At 53.4% G+C, this 16,300-nt stretch overlaps 1 protein-coding gene across 1 annotated transcript in view; it reads right to left on the reverse strand.

The window, feature by feature from the left end:
• Galnt2 (polypeptide N-acetylgalactosaminyltransferase 2) overlaps positions 1–16,300 on the reverse strand; it is a 133,199-nt gene that overhangs the window by 20,413 nt on the left and 96,486 nt on the right. Inside the window, exons 4-9 of the mRNA XM_042686169.1 lie at positions 9,309–9,407; positions 8,969–9,036; positions 8,690–8,755; positions 3,970–4,091; positions 2,043–2,130; positions 261–348 (exon numbers count right to left, since the gene is read on the reverse strand). Of these exons, the coding sequence (XP_042542103.1) occupies positions 261–348; positions 2,043–2,130; positions 3,970–4,091; positions 8,690–8,755; positions 8,969–9,036; positions 9,309–9,407 (531 nt within the window). The remainder of the gene's footprint in view (positions 1–260; positions 349–2,042; positions 2,131–3,969; positions 4,092–8,689; positions 8,756–8,968; positions 9,037–9,308; positions 9,408–16,300) is intronic.

Genomic DNA, 16,300 nt, shown 5'->3' on the forward strand with positions numbered 1-16,300 from the left:
GCTCTCCCTGTGAGGGCCACCCCATGCACACTGACCAGAGACGAGGCTCTCCCCATGAGGGCCATCCCGTGAACACTGACCAGAGACGAAGCTCTCCCCATGAGGGCCACCCCATGAACACTGACCAGAGATAAGGCTCTCTCTGTGAGGGCCACCCCATGCACACTGACCAGAGACGAGGCTCTCCCCGTGCACATTGACCAGAGACCAGGTTCCCTACTGCTATCCAGAGACTAGGGTCTGCTCAAGCTGGTACTTACTTTATGGGAGCAACAGGGTTCCCCTGGCGAGCCCTCCTCTGCTCAGGCGTCATATAATCCCACTTGAACACCAAGTTCCACTCAAAACCTGCCAGCCAGAAGAGATGTGTGCTGAGAAAATACTCACCCTTTGATCCTGGTTTGACATTTGTACACAGCTCCCAGAACCAAGTAAACGAAGACATAGAGTGGGGAGTATGTGATGGTGTGGGCTGGGGGGGGGGGGGAGAGGGGGTGCACACTGAAACCTTCCCCAACCTCCCAAGGAAAGGTGGGTCCAGCTCCTCTAACACTACAATAGGCAAGTGAAGTGTGAAGTATGGGGACGGGGGAATGTGTGAAGTGTGAGGATGGGGGATGTAAGACCATTGCACAGAGAAGGCGTTCAAGATGAGAGAGGAATGGCCTAGACCCGCTGCGGGCCTCCACGATGGCCCCGTGGCTGGGAAGCTTGGAGGGGACACTCATCGTCTGTTCCCTAGCCTGCAAACTCCCTCTCCTTGTATCTTTTTATTGCAACCAAAACTGTACTTCAGGGCAAGGGTAGAGTGGGAGAGTGAAAGCTCTTAAAAGAAAAATGTGTCAGAGGAAGCTGCAAACTGGGCCAGGAGCTTGGTTTTCCATCAGTCTGGCGCATCCATCTTCCCTCTTAGAACCCACAAGGGTGGCAGAGCCTAGTCCTTACCCTGGACAGGGTTCCAGATGCTGAGGCCCCAGGCTCCGTGGCTGGGCCTTGCTCTTGTTTACAAGGCATTCACACTCCTTCGAACCAAAGGCCACTGCTGGCAAAAGCAGGCTGTGGCTGAGGGCCTGACTCCAGACCTAGTCTCCAGGGGCCACCTCTGGCCTTATACCTCACTACTTTCTAAGCCCTTTGCCCTCAGGATTTTTGTTCTAGGGCACTAGCAGTACTCAGATCATCTGGATTCAGGGTTTTTCTGCTATCACCCTCAGGTGCTCACTGGGTGTCCCTGGGCCCACTCACCCAGTATCCATGGGCCTGCTCACCCAGTGTCCCTGGGCCCACCCAATGAGTGTCCCTGTACCCACTCAGCGAGTGTCCCTGGGCCTGCTCAGTGTCACTGGGCCCACTCACTGAATGTCTGGGCCAGCTCACCACGTGTCCCTGTGTCAGTTCACCAAGTGTCTAGGCCCACTCACTGAGTGTCTTTGGACTCCTTGGGCCTGCTCACTCAGTGTCCCAGGATCCTACAAGGCGCTGCCTGTGAGGGTCTAGAGCTTCTCCAGTGAAAACCCTCAGTGCAGAGCCTCTCATCAGCTCTCACCAGCAAAGACAGCTCAGTGCCCCATGTCACATGCTCACGGTAGCGATGAGTTTGGAGACAAAAAGGGTGGAGCCAGAGCCTACTGCCCAGAAGGCAGGGCCAGCTCCCAGGCTCAGCTATGGTGTGTGTAACCCCACTGAAGGCCAGCTCCCGGGGTCAGCTGTGGTGTGTGTGGAGTTCTCACCGCAGGCCAGCTCCTGGGGTCAGCTGTGGTGTGTGTACAAAGCTCTCACTGTAGGCCAGCTCCTGGGGCCAGCTGTGGTGTGTGTAACCCTCACTGCAGGGCCAGCTCCTGGGGTCAGCTGTGGTGTGTGTAACCCTCACTGCAGGGCCAGCTCCCGGGGTCAGCTGTGGTGTGTGGAGTCCTCACTGCAGGCCAGCTCCCAGGGTCAGCTGTGGTATGTGGAGCTGTAGGCATGTGAGCACTCACTGAAGTAATGACAGTTCTACAACAGTGGGACCAGTGAACTGGTAGGAGATGATGACTGACACCTACCACCCTTGAGGTCAGCAGAGGCACCCACGTACTGGAAGTTGTCCATGTTAATGACATCGATGATGGGAGACACCACACGGGTCCTGTCCTGAGCATGGGTAGAATAAGAGTGGTTATCACAAGCCCAGCAGAACAGCATCCTGTTCCCTAAGGAGCTCCCCCATGCCCAGGAGCTCCCACCCCCCAGAAGCTCTCTCCTGGAGGAACACTCCCTAAATGTTCCCACCCCACTGGGACATTGCTGTTGTGGAGAATGACAGGGGACAGCAGAACCTGGGATATCTGCCACTTGTCTACTTAGAAAGGACAGAGTTCACAGGCCTTGTATCAAGTCCAAAATCACCTCAGGCCATTTTTGTCCTGAGCTGGGCTGGCTGAATGTCAGCTGCAGGAAGACTTGGGAGTGGACTAAATCTTTCTCCTAGTTCACAAAGTACGAGTGCGTGATGTGGGCTATCAATATGATCCTCACAGAAGGCAAACTGAGGCTCTAGAGGCTAAGCTTGCCTTAACTGTGGCTCTACCAAGAAATGTTCTCCTAGGTGCAGCCATTCTTTACGCCACACTGACATGCTCTGGCAGGGGCCTGACAGACTTTTCCCCTCTGATCTATGAACTACCGCACTGCCTACAATGACAGTGTTCTTAGCCACTTCAAGAGCCCTTGTTAGTGGAAGAAAGGCCCAGAAGAACAACTCAACCACAGAGCTAGCAGAGATGTTTATGATGTTCCAACACCACTCACAAGCAGATTTGTGGGAAAATAAGCAGAGAAGACCTTGCCTGGGTCAGCCTGCCCTTGGCATAGAAATCAGAGAATACCCTTCTTTGCATTTCTTCCACAAGATGGAATGATCGAGTGGCTCAACTAGCAGGCTGGGTCCTCATCTGGGAGGGGTGTGGCTGCTTTGGCTGCAAGCCGGTGCCTGTGCTTTAACACTGTGGCAGGATGGACCTGGCTCCATGTTCCAGGAGACAGCCTGGAGAGCAAGATGTGGTGGGCTGGGAATCAGGTCCCATTTCTGCCACAGGGATGTGTGCTGGAGGTACATTAGAGCCTCAGCAGAACACAGTTGGCAATCCTGCCACCCGCACGGTCTCAGGCACAGCCAGGCTCCCTGAAGCACAGCACCTGCACCTGTTAATCACTTGCAACAGAGCGACTGTAAAAGGAACACCTAGTGTGTTGGCTGAGTCCAGCACAGGCTGTAAAGATGATATTCATCATCATAAGTAGCCTTTGGACATTGGGTATCTCATGACTCGCTGCCCATCAGCCATCCTCGCTGTGCTGCAGGGAAAACTGTCCTGTTCCTTTTCTGCTTCCTTTCATTAACTTTGCTTTACGCCCCCCTAAGGAAGCACTTTCACAGCAGGAAGTCAATAAGATGAGCAGGAGGCAAGAGATATAACCCAGAGCCAAATGTGACATCAGTGATGATGCTTCTGGAAGGGAGAAGGTACAACAGAGAGCGTGGCGCCATATCACCACCGACAACCCCAGCCGGGCACTGTGGCAACCACTGCCTGCTCCTGTCCACGAGCCTAGCCAAGCAGAGGGGCACCTTGGCCACCTTCCAGACACCTATCAGATGGCACCCTAGATATTCCACACTAGCCTTGTGACTTCCAGGCTCCAGAGCCAACTGCCAGCTGCAGGTCAGGGTGGATTGTGCCTGCAGGTAACGGGCATCTAGAACAGTATCTCGAGCCGCACAGGGCCTGTCTCCTGCCTGTCACATGACTGGCCCTTTTGCCCTGCGAGATGGGGCACGGATGGGCCATCCCAGGGCCGACACACAATTAGAAATCCTGCAGCCAGCACAGGATGGCACATGGTCGGCCCCGTCTCAGGTCGGCCCCGTCTCACCTCCGCCACCTGCTCCAGCTGTCCCGTCTGCCCTGCCCCACTGTGCCCTGGCCTCACCTCTGCCACCCGCTCCAGCAGCGGCTCCAACCAGTGCTCGTTACACTCGCAATGGCTGTCCAGGAAGGTCAGGACTTTGGCTTGCGCAGCGTCGGCACCCCGCACTCGTGAGCGCATCAGGCCTGCGGGGAGTTGGAAACCCATCAGGGGAGAAGGCCCGGACAAGAGTAGCACTACCCACCTGCTGCCCAGGCAGGCTCCTCCCCAGGCTTTGGAACCAGGAAACCATGTCCTAAGACTGCTGCGTTCTGAGAAAGGCCTTCCTTGCCACACGAGTCTCCTGTGTCACATCCTCGAAGTGTGGACTCTTGGCACCACTTTCCTCTGGCCCAGCTACAGCTCCCTGTCTCTCTGGATGAGGAGTTGCCCCTTGCCTCTCCGCACCAGTTCTGGCAGCCATAGCACCATGAAGGAGCTGCAAATAGCCTTGTCTTCTCTGGCTTACCGCAAGCCAAATCAACCCAAAACCCATCACCTGGGTTCCACATAGGCCTAGTGACACTGGCCCAAATCTACAATGATACACCTGTGATATTAGTAATGTGCATCTTCATTGAAAACAGTTTTATCCCTGGATGCTGGGGTCATGGGTAGAGTTTATTAGAAACATTGGGCTTCACACTTGGAAAGATAGTATCACTCACAACCAGTGAGGACAAGTGTGTAAGTTCCTTTTTTCACTGTCAAAATGGACTTTCCAGGACTCTTAGATAGCTGATGCTAGGACAGGAAAAAGAGATTTACAGTTTCATGTTGGAAAAAAGCCAAAGATGTACAGTTTCACGTTGAAAAAACAAACAAACCCTTGCTCTGAAATGATTAAAATGCAGAGCTACATATAAGAGGGAACTCTCTGAAAGGGCTAGAAAAAAAGCCAAGGGGAAGAAATGTGTGAAAGGGTTCAACACTTGAAAACCGACAAGGGCAAGGAGCCAGGCTGCAGTCCCGAGTCAGGGCATGCCTCCCGGGGGACATCCAGGGTCAACGTACCACAGCATTTCAGCTCTGTTACCTATGACCTTCAAGGTATCAGAGGGTAGAGTAGACTTCAGAGGGGCTAGGAACTTCAAGAGCTGATCCTGGCAGCAAGAAAGTCCCAAATATGGGACCTTCTCTCAATTCCTTGGCCCACCCATGGAAAAACATGGGTTGGGAACTGAATATTCACCAGTTTATCTCTTTCAGTGGGTACAACGTGGGAAACAGCAGCTCTTCTGTAGAACTCTGTAAGGATCACATCAGGGAATAACAACCATCTCAGCAATAACGAATCCACCAAAGATGTATTGGTCCCAGCAAAGTGTAAAGACAAGCACTATACAAGGTGCAAATACAAAGTCATCAGTGGTATTGAGGTTTGGAAATGAAGTGTCTTCAGGTGTTAAGGCTTAGTCCCTAGCTGGTGAGGCTGAGGGATTACTGGATCATGACAGCACTGGCATCACCAGTGGATGAGCCCACTCACTGTAATGACCCATCCCTGGACGTATCATCTGATGGCACTGCTGGGGGTTAGAAGCTAGCAGGTAGGCCAGGTTGGAGGAAATAGATCATGGGGGTTCCCTGGTAGGGTGCATCTTGTCCTCAGTCCCTGCTTGCCACCAGCTGCAACAACACACCTCAGACCAATGCAGGAGAATCTCTGATGTGGTGAGCTAAGATGAAACTTGCCTCTGTTAGGTTGCTTTTCTCAGGTACTTTGTCATAGTAATGAAAAACTGACACAGCCAATAACTTAATTGTCCAGTATGCCAAAGATTATTAGAGAAATAGAACATGATCTGGTTTATCGACAGCATACCCATAATAGCTGTTATATGACAAAAATCCATAGTATCAGGAGAAACAGAAACCTAAGCAGAAAAAAACTCCATAGAATGTCACCCTGAGATGACTTAGATGCTGGAATGAGCAGATATAAGATTTTAACATGGTTAATAAAACTGTAGTCAAGAACTCAAGAGGATACTTGTTTTAACAAGTGAACAGATAGAAAAGTCTCAGCAGAAGAGCAATGGGGTTCTTTTGAAACTTTAATAAAATAGTCTTAGCAGCAGAAATGACCGGTGAACTTCAGGATGAACCAATTAAACACAGATCTACCTGGTGAGCTCAGAGAAAACTCGTTAGCAGGCAGGGGAGAGTAACTCAAGGATGACCACATTGTGGTGGAAGGGGGGGTGGCGCGGATCTAGACACCAGAATGGCATATTTTTAAACGGTCGTGGGAAAAATTAATGGTCAACTCAGAATTCTAGTCAGAAAAAAACACAGATTCTTCAGATAAACAAAAGCTGAGAGACTTCTGTGCTTACAAGGGTGAATCCTGCAGCAGTCTGTGGGGGTGATAACATGGAAAGAAAACTTGGATATATAGGAAGAAACAAGATACTAAAATGCAGAACAGCAGGGTAAGTCCACCAGTCCCTGTTCTGAGTTTAAGAGAGAATATTATTTGAAGCAGAATTTTAGTATGCATTGTGGGGCTTAAGACATGCAGATGAAAGTGGCAGCCATGGTGCAGGGGAAAAAGGGATGGAGCTGCTGGGTTTTTGTCAAGGGGTGGCTACAGTGACTCCAAGACCACAGTCTCTGACTGATGTTGTGGGTGTCATCCTGAGAGCAGCAGCTCTCTCTGTTGTCTGGGAGCAGATATGCACACATGTGCGCACATGTGCGTGCACACACACACACACACACACACACACACACACACACGTGCCCATGGCATCATGCATCTGTGTGCTAGAGCAAGCACTTGCCACTCCATGCACATCCACAAGGATCTGGTTTTTGATGCCTCACTCCTCCCATACCCAGCACACATATACAGACCCTTACCTACGTGAACACCTCCTTAAAGCCAGGAGAAGGTTGCTTAGGTGCCTTGTTCTGAGCTCCACACAGGTTACAGGCACTCTGATAAGCTAACAAATGACTTCACAGCTATAAACTGCAAAGGCTAAATGATGTTTTCTGCTTTCCTCTTCCCTCTTCTAGCTGCTTTTTTATTTTTTAAGTCTAAAACATCCTTTTCCTTTTTTAGGTATGTGTGGAGTAAGACATTCTGAGTTTAAGTTTATAGTCAGTTGGTAGGTTATTTATTTATTTTGTCAGTCATGGGGCTTGAACTTGGCCTGGGTGCTGGCCCTCAGCAATTCAGCTCAAGGCAAGCACTCTACCACTTGAGCCACAGTGCCACTTCCAGTTTTCTAAGTGGTTTATTGGAGATAACAGTCTCACAGACTTTCTTGACAGGCTGGCTTTGAACCATGATCCTCAGATCTCATCCTCCTGAGTAGCTAGGATTACAGGTGTGAGCTCCAGCGCCCAGCAGATTGTTTAGGGGAAGAAACAATATAGACTGCAGGCTTCTGATTTCCTGTAGGCTTGGGGCTGCTAGAGTCCAGCAGCCAAGCTGCTCAGAGTGAGCATGAGCTCACTGTCTACGTATCAGGACATTTGCGTTGATGATCTGGTTAGCACAGAGTTCAGGGGGAACTGCTCTATCAGGCCTGGCCAATGCTCCAACTAGATTCCTGCTAGGAACACCTTCCTTCCTCAACCCTGGTGGGACCGCCTAGGGAACCAGAAGACAGAGGGGTGTAAGCACCAATGCAGGGGCACAGCACACTTTGCCTGGTGTGCCAAGACACCACAGTGCTCTAACTTCCAGAGCATGAAAGGGGCAGAGGTCCCAAACTGTCTGATGCCCAACTGTGAGTGACATGTGGGATGGAGCCTCCAGACCCCGCAGCAGGGCACATCCCCAGGAGTCTCCCCTGAAGCCTGTCAGTGGCTGGCACAGTGACAGTGCTCTCTGTGTTCCAGTGCTCTCCTTCAGCAGGCTGTCAAACCTGAGCCTGTCATTTTAACAGTTGCCTAGAGCAAGAAGTCACTAAGCTTTTCTTGGATAAATCTTTGTTCCTTCTATAAATTCTGCAGTCAAGGGACTGATGGGATTTCCTAGGTTGTGAACAATAGAAGCTAATTTTCTAAATATATTAATAGACAAGTGACTTGAATACTTGCCCCAGTATGCAAACAATTCTAATTATTTAAGCTTTTACTGTTCTTTCTGTGTCTGCTGAGCTGGAGCTCCCAAGCAGCTCTGGCAGAAGTATACAGACAGACAGACAGACAAGATGACTAACTACAGTTCTCCATGTCACCCCTGGGTCAGGAGAAGGCATGCAAGAAGCGAAGTTTTCTGAAGCCATGCCTATGCTGAAAATCCTACAGCCTTCCTGCCTGCCTGCACATCATGCTCACGGAGAGAGGCAACACTGAAGATCTAAAACCCTCTGTCTCAGGCTACTTTTAGTCCCTGTAACACTTTTTAACACCAACTTCTATGACCTGACATCTACGTGGAATGTGCTGTTACACTAGGCAGAGCACTAGCTCCCAACAGCTCTAATGTGAAGAATGTCAGTACATCTGAAGCCAACAGAAGAAACTTCCCACTCCGTGGTGTTCTGGTGTGCATGCCAATTTAATGCTCTAGCAAATGTCTTTATAGACGCACTTATTTACTGCTTTCCGCTGCTCTTCAAGCATCTAGGTTCATGTAAACTCTCCCATGGTGACATGTGTCATTTAGGGCAACCTGAATCCATGTCATGGTCCAGGGTCACTTATGTTAGGCTCAGAGGCTCTGCTATCTCACTGTGTCTTAAGAGAAAGTCCTTCCAAAAATAAATAAAGAGGCCTTTCTTACCTTCTCGTCGATCATTTCTAAGGACCCGAACTTTCTCTATTTTCCCCAGGAGAGCACCGTCGTCAGCTAGGAAGAGAACAGAAGTGCAGCATGGTGACTGCAGGGTTTCTTAGGCCTCCATGATGGGACAGAGCACTCCCAAGGTCTATGAGCTGACCCTTCCTCTGGGAATCCAGATCACCTTCACCCCAGCACCTGGCCTGTCCACTCCTCAGTGCTGCCCCATCCCATGGGAGGCAGGCCCAGAGCCGGGCTGGGTTGGTTAAGTCCAGTACTCACGATCACTGCTGTAGTCGTCCACCAGGATTATTTCTCGTATGAGATGGGGTGGACTTCGCTTAAGCACGCTGAGAAAAAACAGAAGAACAAAGGCTATAGGCCCTGAGAAAGAGGGCGTGGGGTGCCCTGGGCCCAGCGCTGAGTGACCCAGTAACCTTGACGGCAGCCCCCACAGACCACATGGTGACCTCGATGGCAGCCCCCACAGACCACATGGTGAACTCGACGGCAGCCCCCACAGACCACACAGGTCTGGCGATACGTGGGGCACTCTGCTATCTGGCATTCCGGACAGGTGATGTCCCCCATGAGCTATAAAAGGCAGCGTCTGTGGCCTCACCTAACCACTGTCCTCAGCAGGGCTGATCTGGCTTCATTATGAAATGTGATCACCACACTGGTGGCTGGCAGATCCACTCGCCACTGCTTCCGTTGGCACCTGGGAGAAAAGAAAGGCCATCCTATGAATGATGGACACAACTGGCCATGGCTCCTCCTCCCTCCAGGGACCAGGCTGCCATGATGGATAGGCTGGAAGGCATCAGCCTGCTGAGACCGAGCTCCCAGGAACATACGGAAACAGCAAACACAACTAGAGTCATGCTTAAGAGATGAAAGATTTTGGCAAATAGTAACGAACTGAGAACATCTTCCAAACATGTAAAAAAAAAAATGCATGTTTTAAAACAGTGAGATCATTTCTACTTGCACACAGACACGCCTCCAACAATGGCTCATCACACCCAAAGCAGAGACTGCTGGGAATGGCACTGGCTGTGGTTGCTAACCTTTTCTACTCTCTCCTTTGTGTGCAACAGGCACAAGTGCTGGCTGGACTGGCAACCTGGCTCCCACTGGTGGACAAGCTGACTGCTCTCCCTCATCCCAGGGGCAGAGCTTCCCCTCCCTGGCTCACCAGCCTTCTCCGAGAGCCTGCCATGGGCAGTGACCAGTGGGAAATGGGCAGGCATGCTCCCCTCACTGTGCAGCTGCCTGTAGCATGAGTCCATGGCACTGAGCTGTTCACCCAGTATGGACAGACACACAGCTAGGAGAGCACTGGAAACTACTTTTAAAGTTAGGACTCTTACAGCTCTAGGTTGAAGATGTTAAAGTATTACTAGGTTCAAAGATCTGGCAAGACAAGAACCTTGTCAGCAGAATCTAGGGTGCCCTTCTGGGCAGGTCTGACTATTCAGAGATGACAGGAACAGTGCAGTATCCCAGGGTCCTGAGAATCCAGGCCCTGGCTGACTCGGAGAGGACTGTCTCATAGCCCCAAGACTATGGTCCCCAGGAGGAGCAGGGTCCTGACAAGGACCAGAGGAAATTGTCAGCTGTGGCTACGGGCAGCAAATTACTGCAGTACACTACTAACACCGGAGTAGGAAGGAGGTGAGCAGACTGAACGGTCCTGCACAAGGACAAGCAAGGTGCCAGAGCAGCCACCTGGAGTCTCCCAAGGAGGCTCCTCCTCCTCCTCACCTGTTGATACCTTGTGGCCAAGGAGGCACATTGCCTTCCATAAGACCCATGCTGAGGAAGACCTGGTTGACTCTAGCACTTACTCTTTCTCATAGCCTGACTCGCCTGCTCCCAGGATTAAAGACAGCATTTGCCTTGAGTGGGAATTCAGTGGGAAAAGATGATGGGAAACAAAAACCACCTTTGGTACACTGAGGAGGGGATCATGAGCAGCTGCTGGACGATGACCAACGCGGCCACTCGAGGAGTACAAGTACAGACACACTTCCCCTCAGACTGAGAAGATGCCTCGGAGAAACAGATTTCAAACATGAGCAAGAATAACAGTGCAATTATAAAGTAATTAGGTCGGAATCACAAAGGGGGCTTCTTTCACATAAAGATGTGAGTTATTGCAGCTAGCTTACTGCAATTAATTATGAGAAAACAGTACCAGTCACTGCTGTTTCAGGAGAAATGCATTCTGCAATTAATATCCAATCTCATTATAGCCAAGCCTTTTCTGACAAGAAGACAGATAAGCTGGCTTGTGGATTGTTCAATTAAGGCAGCAAGAACCTGCAGGCCATCAACTATAAACAAATTAGCAAATCATGTCACACTCCCTAGAACCCAATCTGAATGCTAAGGAAATTAGGCACCTCCACATGGGGAGGGGCATGAGCTCTGCCATCAGGCCCCATTGAACGTAACAGGAAGAGCCCCAGGAGCAGACCTGGGCTAAGCAACTCAGCAGAGCTCATACAGCCCAACAGCTCAACAGACACAGGGTAGCATCTTTCATCCTCAAATCACTGTACACTGAGCTGACTCAATGGAGCCTTCTCACCTTTCCCTCTTCTCCCCAGGAAGTCTGCCTTCCATGAGTATCTGGAAGTCTCACTGAGCTCTGGGAACATTTTCCAGAATTGGAAGATCTCCAGATTTCACCCCATTTTATTAAAATTCCTTTACATGATCTCAAACCATCGAGCTTTTCTAAGACTTGGTAATCACGAACATTAGAGGGTGCTGTTCTTAAGGCAGAGGTATAACAAGTAAAAGCTGAAGGGAAACATGTGTATTGGAGAGTATGTGGACATATGTAGTATGCTGACATCTGAGAAATTCAGATAAACTCTCATACTGCTCCAAGAAAGTAGGACGGGTGAACTTCAAGAACAAAGGAATAGTTTTCCTTTTAGAGTTGTGTCACTGCCAAGCAGTCCTTGCTGCATTGGGCAGCCACGAGCCCAGGACAGCAGTGAGCCCAGAACAGCCACGAGCCCAGGACAGCAGTGAGCCCAGGACAGCCGCGAGCCCAGGGCAGCCGCAAGCCCAGGACAGCCGTGAGCCCAGGACAGCCGCGAGCCCAGGATAGCTGTGAGCCCAGGACAGCCGCGAGCCCAGGACAGCCGCGAGCCCAGGACAGCCGCGAGCCCAGGACAGCAGTGAGCCCAGGACAGCAGTGAGCCCAGGACAGCAGTGAGCCCAGGACAGCCGCGAGCCCAGGACAGCCGCAAGCCCAGGGCAGCCTCGAGACCAGGATAGCCGCAAGCCCAGGGCAGCAGTGAGCCCAGGGCAGCAGTGAGCCCAGGGCAGCCTCGAGACCAGGATAGCTGCGAGCCCAGGACAGCCACGAGCCCAGGGCAGCCACGAGCCCAGGGCAGCCATGGGACCAGGCCAGCCACGAGCCCAGGGCAGCCACGAGCCCAGGACAGCCACGAGCCCAGGACAGCAGTGAGCCCAGGGCAGCCACGAGCCCAGGACAGCCACGAGCCCAGGACAGCAGTGAGCACAGGGCAGCCGTGGGACCAGAGCAGCCGCGATCCCAGGACAGCCGTGAGCCCAGGACAGCAGTGAGGCCAGGACAGCAGTGAGCCCAGGACAGCAGTGAGCTCAGGACAGCCGTGAGCCCAGGGCAGCAGTGAGCCCAGGACAGCCGCGAGCCCAGGATAGGCGTGAGCCCAGGACAGCCACGAGACCAGGACAGTAGTGAGCCCAGGATAGCTGTGAGCCCAGGGCAGCAGTGAGCCCAGGACAGCCGTGAGCCCAGGACAGCCACGAGCCTAGGACAGCCACGAGCCCAGGATAGCTGTGAGCCCAGGACAGCAGTGAGCCCAGGGCAGCCGTGAGCCCAGGGCAGCCGCGAGCCCAGGACAGCCATGAGCCCAGGACAGCCGCGAGCCCAGGGCAGCAGTGAGCCCAGGACAGCCGCGAGCCCAGGACAGCCGCGAGCCCAGGACAGCCGTGAGCCCAGGACAGCCACGAGCCCAGGGCAGCCACGAGCCCAGGGCAGCCATGGGACCAGGGCAGCCACGAGCCCAGGGCAGCCACGAGCCCAGGACAGCCACGAGCCCAGGACAGCAGTGAGCCCAGGGCAGCCACGAGCCCAGGACAGCCACGAGCCCAGGACAGTCGTGAGCCCAGGGCAGCCAGGAGCCCAGGGTAGCCGTGAGCCCAGGGCAGCCAGGAGCCCAGGGTAGCCGTGAGCCCAGGGCAGCTGTGAGACCAGGATAGCCGTGAGCCCAGGGCAGCATGAGCCCAGGATAGCCGTGAGCCCAGGACAGCCACGAGCCCAGGACAGCAGTGAGACCAGGGCAGCCATGAGCCCAGGACAGCCACGAGCCCAGGACAGCCGTGAGCCCAGGACAGCCACAAGCCCAGGACAGCCGTGAGCCCAGGACAGCCGCAAGCCCAGGACAGCCGTGAGCCCAGTTCAGCATGAGCCCAGGACAGCCATGAGCCCAGGACAGCCGTGAGCCCAGGACAGCCGTGAGCCCAGGATAGCCGTGAGCCCAGTTCAGCATGAGCCCAGGGCAGCCAGGAGCCCAGGATAGCCGTGAGCCCATGGCATCCACGAGCCCAGGGCAGCCACGAGCCCAGGACAGCAGTGAGCCCAGGACAGCTGCGAGCCAGGACAGCCGTGAGCCCAGGACAGCCGTGAGCCCAGGACAGCCGTGAGCCCAGGGCAGCAGTGAGCCCAGGATAGCCTCGAGACCAGGACAGCAGCGAGCCCAGGATGAGCCCAGGACAGCCGCGAGCCAGGACAGCAGTGAGCCCACATGTACTCTTCTTTGCTTGATGGCTAGTATAGAATATTCTGCAGCACTCTGCACTGGGCTGCCACCTGCACTCTGAACACGCAGGCCTGGCTGAGGCCTGGGAAGCTGACCTTCAGAGAGGCCACCCTTGCCACCTGCCACAGGAGGGCATTACAAGCTTTGGGACCGCACACAGAACGGGTCACCCTGAGCAGTACCCAGGCGGCAGGGCCCATCCTTGGACCTCCTGACCCCAGCATCCGCTTGCCTGTGCTGTGCTCTCCCGTGGCGCAAAGCCTTGGAGCCAGCACCTGCAGATGGAGGTTCAATCACAACAAATCCAGTCTTTGGTCTGGAGCTGTGACAAGGAGGAGAGCTAGAGACCCTGCCTCCCACCCGGCCTGCATGCCTCATAGTCTGGTGCCCCTCTCAGCCCACCCAGAGTAAGTGATGGGCTGTTATGGAGTCTCTCCAAGCCCAGGGGGCCATGGGCAGCATGTAAATTGGAAATAGAAGACAAAGGAGGAGGACCAAAACAGCTGACAAGTGACTATATGATACTCACTGTTCTTCAAGACCCTCCAGACAGCAATGGGGGCAGATATCCTAGCCAGCCTCCCACCTGCACCGCCAGCCCCCCACCTCCTCAGCCCCTCACCTGCTCCACTGGCCCCCCACCTGTACCAATGGCCTCCCACCTGCACTGCCGGCTTCCCACCTGCACCACCAGCCCCCACTTGCACTGCTAGCCCCCCCACCTCCTCAGCCCCTCACCTGTTCCACTGGCCCCCCACCTGTACCGATGGCCTTCCACCGGTACCAATGGCCTCCCACCTGCATTGCCAGCCCCACCTGCACTGCCAGCCTCTGCCTATACCGCCAGCCCCCCACCTGCTCAGCCAGCCTCCCACCTGCACCGCTGGCCCCCTACCTGCACCACCAGCTCCCACCTGCTCAGCCAGCCCCCACCTGCACCGCGGGCCTATACCTGCACCACTGGGCTCCCACCTGCACCACCAGCCCCCACTTGCTCAGCCGGCCCCCCACCCGCACTGCGTGGGCCTACACCTGCAGCGCCAGCCCCCACCTGCACCACTGGCCCCCCACCTGCACCACCAGCTCCCACCTGCTCAGCCAGCCTCCCACCTGCACCGCTGGCCCCCTACCTGCACCACCAGCTCCCACCTGCTCAGCCAGCCCCCACCTGCACCGCGGGCCTATACCTGCATCGCCAGCCCCCACCTGCACCACTGGGCTCCCACCTGCACCACCAGCCCCCACTTGCTCAGCCGGCCCCCCACCCGCACTGCATGGGCCTATACCTGCAGCGCCAGCCCCCACCTGCACCACTGGCCCCCCACCTGCACCACCAGCTCCCACCTGCTCAGCCAGCCCCCCACCTGCACTGCGGGCCTACACCTGCAGCACCAGCCCCCACCTGCTCAGCCAGCCCCCCACCTGCACCGCAGGCCTACACCTGCAGCGCCAGCCCCCACCTGCTCAGCTAGCCCCCACCTGCACCACGGGCCTCCACCTGCACCGCCAGCCCCTACCTACTCTGCCGGCCTCCACCTGCTCTGCTGGCACTCCCACCTGCACCGCCGGCCCCCACCTGCACTGAGGACCCTCTGCAACATGAAAAGTGAGCAGCATGGAGCTGTGCAGCCTCCCACATCCAGCAATGCAAGTCTGAAAACCCCAAACGTATGTGACAAGCTTGGGGAAAGTCCATGAGGCATCCGGCACTGGGGAGGGACCCACGCTGGGCAAGTCTCCAGTCACCTGAGCTGCTAGTTGAACTCCAACAGAAATCTCTTTTGCTTAAAATGTCCCAACCGATAGCAAGACAGTAGTCAGATGGCTTCAGGCCTCTTTGATCATAATGAAGTTCAATGACACAATATAACAATTTGTATCAAACTTTAAAAGAGAAAGCTTGATACAGGAAACTAGCACTGTGAATGTAGCTTTTCTATGCAGTTTGGAGGCCACTCTCAGGTAAGCAAAGGCTTAGAAAATATTGTAGTCATACACCAAGAGTTGTGCAAAATCTATAAAGCTCTTCTAAAAACAAAACTGATGAACTCATGACACAAAACAGTAGGAAACATGAAACAATTCACCAGCACAGTCTAATAGACTTGTAAATAATATGCAAATGAGAAGTTCATAAAAGATAGAATTTCAATACTTAACAACAATCTGTGTCTAATCTCACATAATATCAACAAAGCCAGAAAGTAGGTGGGAGGAAGTAAAAGCATATTAACTCATTTTAAGATCTATACTGTTTTATTCTTGGCATTAAACCAGTACTTGTCTAATTATCATTTTTATTGAATTTTTAATACACAAAATTGCAACTAATTGAATTAGAAGAAACAAACCTTCTTAACCAGTAAGAGAAAGAAAGCTAAGCAACAAAAGACCAACACAGTAACACAAAAAGAACACAGTGTCTACATAGGAGAAGGAAAATGATGGAAAAGACAGGAAAGAAAAAAGGGGAAAACCCCCCAAAACAGAATGATATCAAAACTTAGGTGACAGATCATGCCTGAAAGTGTCTCAGAGTCTGTGAAACCCTAGACCATCAGGCTAGCGTAGGAGTCGGAAGGCAGTGTGAGGTCGCTCATAGGAGAGGACCTGCCATGATGGGGTATCCCCAAGTCCACACTGGAACCACATCCCTCCATGTGGCTGTGCTGGAAGGGGGCTTTGGGGAGGGAAGCTTGGTCATGAACGCAACAGTGCCCCCTTGGAAATGGGTGACTGGCCCTCCGTATGTGCCAGTATCTGGATCATTTCCCCTTCCCTCCTCATC

This window comes from Dipodomys spectabilis, unplaced genomic scaffold, assembly GCF_019054845.1.
Source record: "Dipodomys spectabilis isolate Male_0828 unplaced genomic scaffold, ASM1905484v1 ptg000096l, whole genome shotgun sequence".
NCBI classification, from domain to species: Eukaryota; Metazoa; Chordata; class Mammalia; order Rodentia; family Heteromyidae; genus Dipodomys; species Dipodomys spectabilis.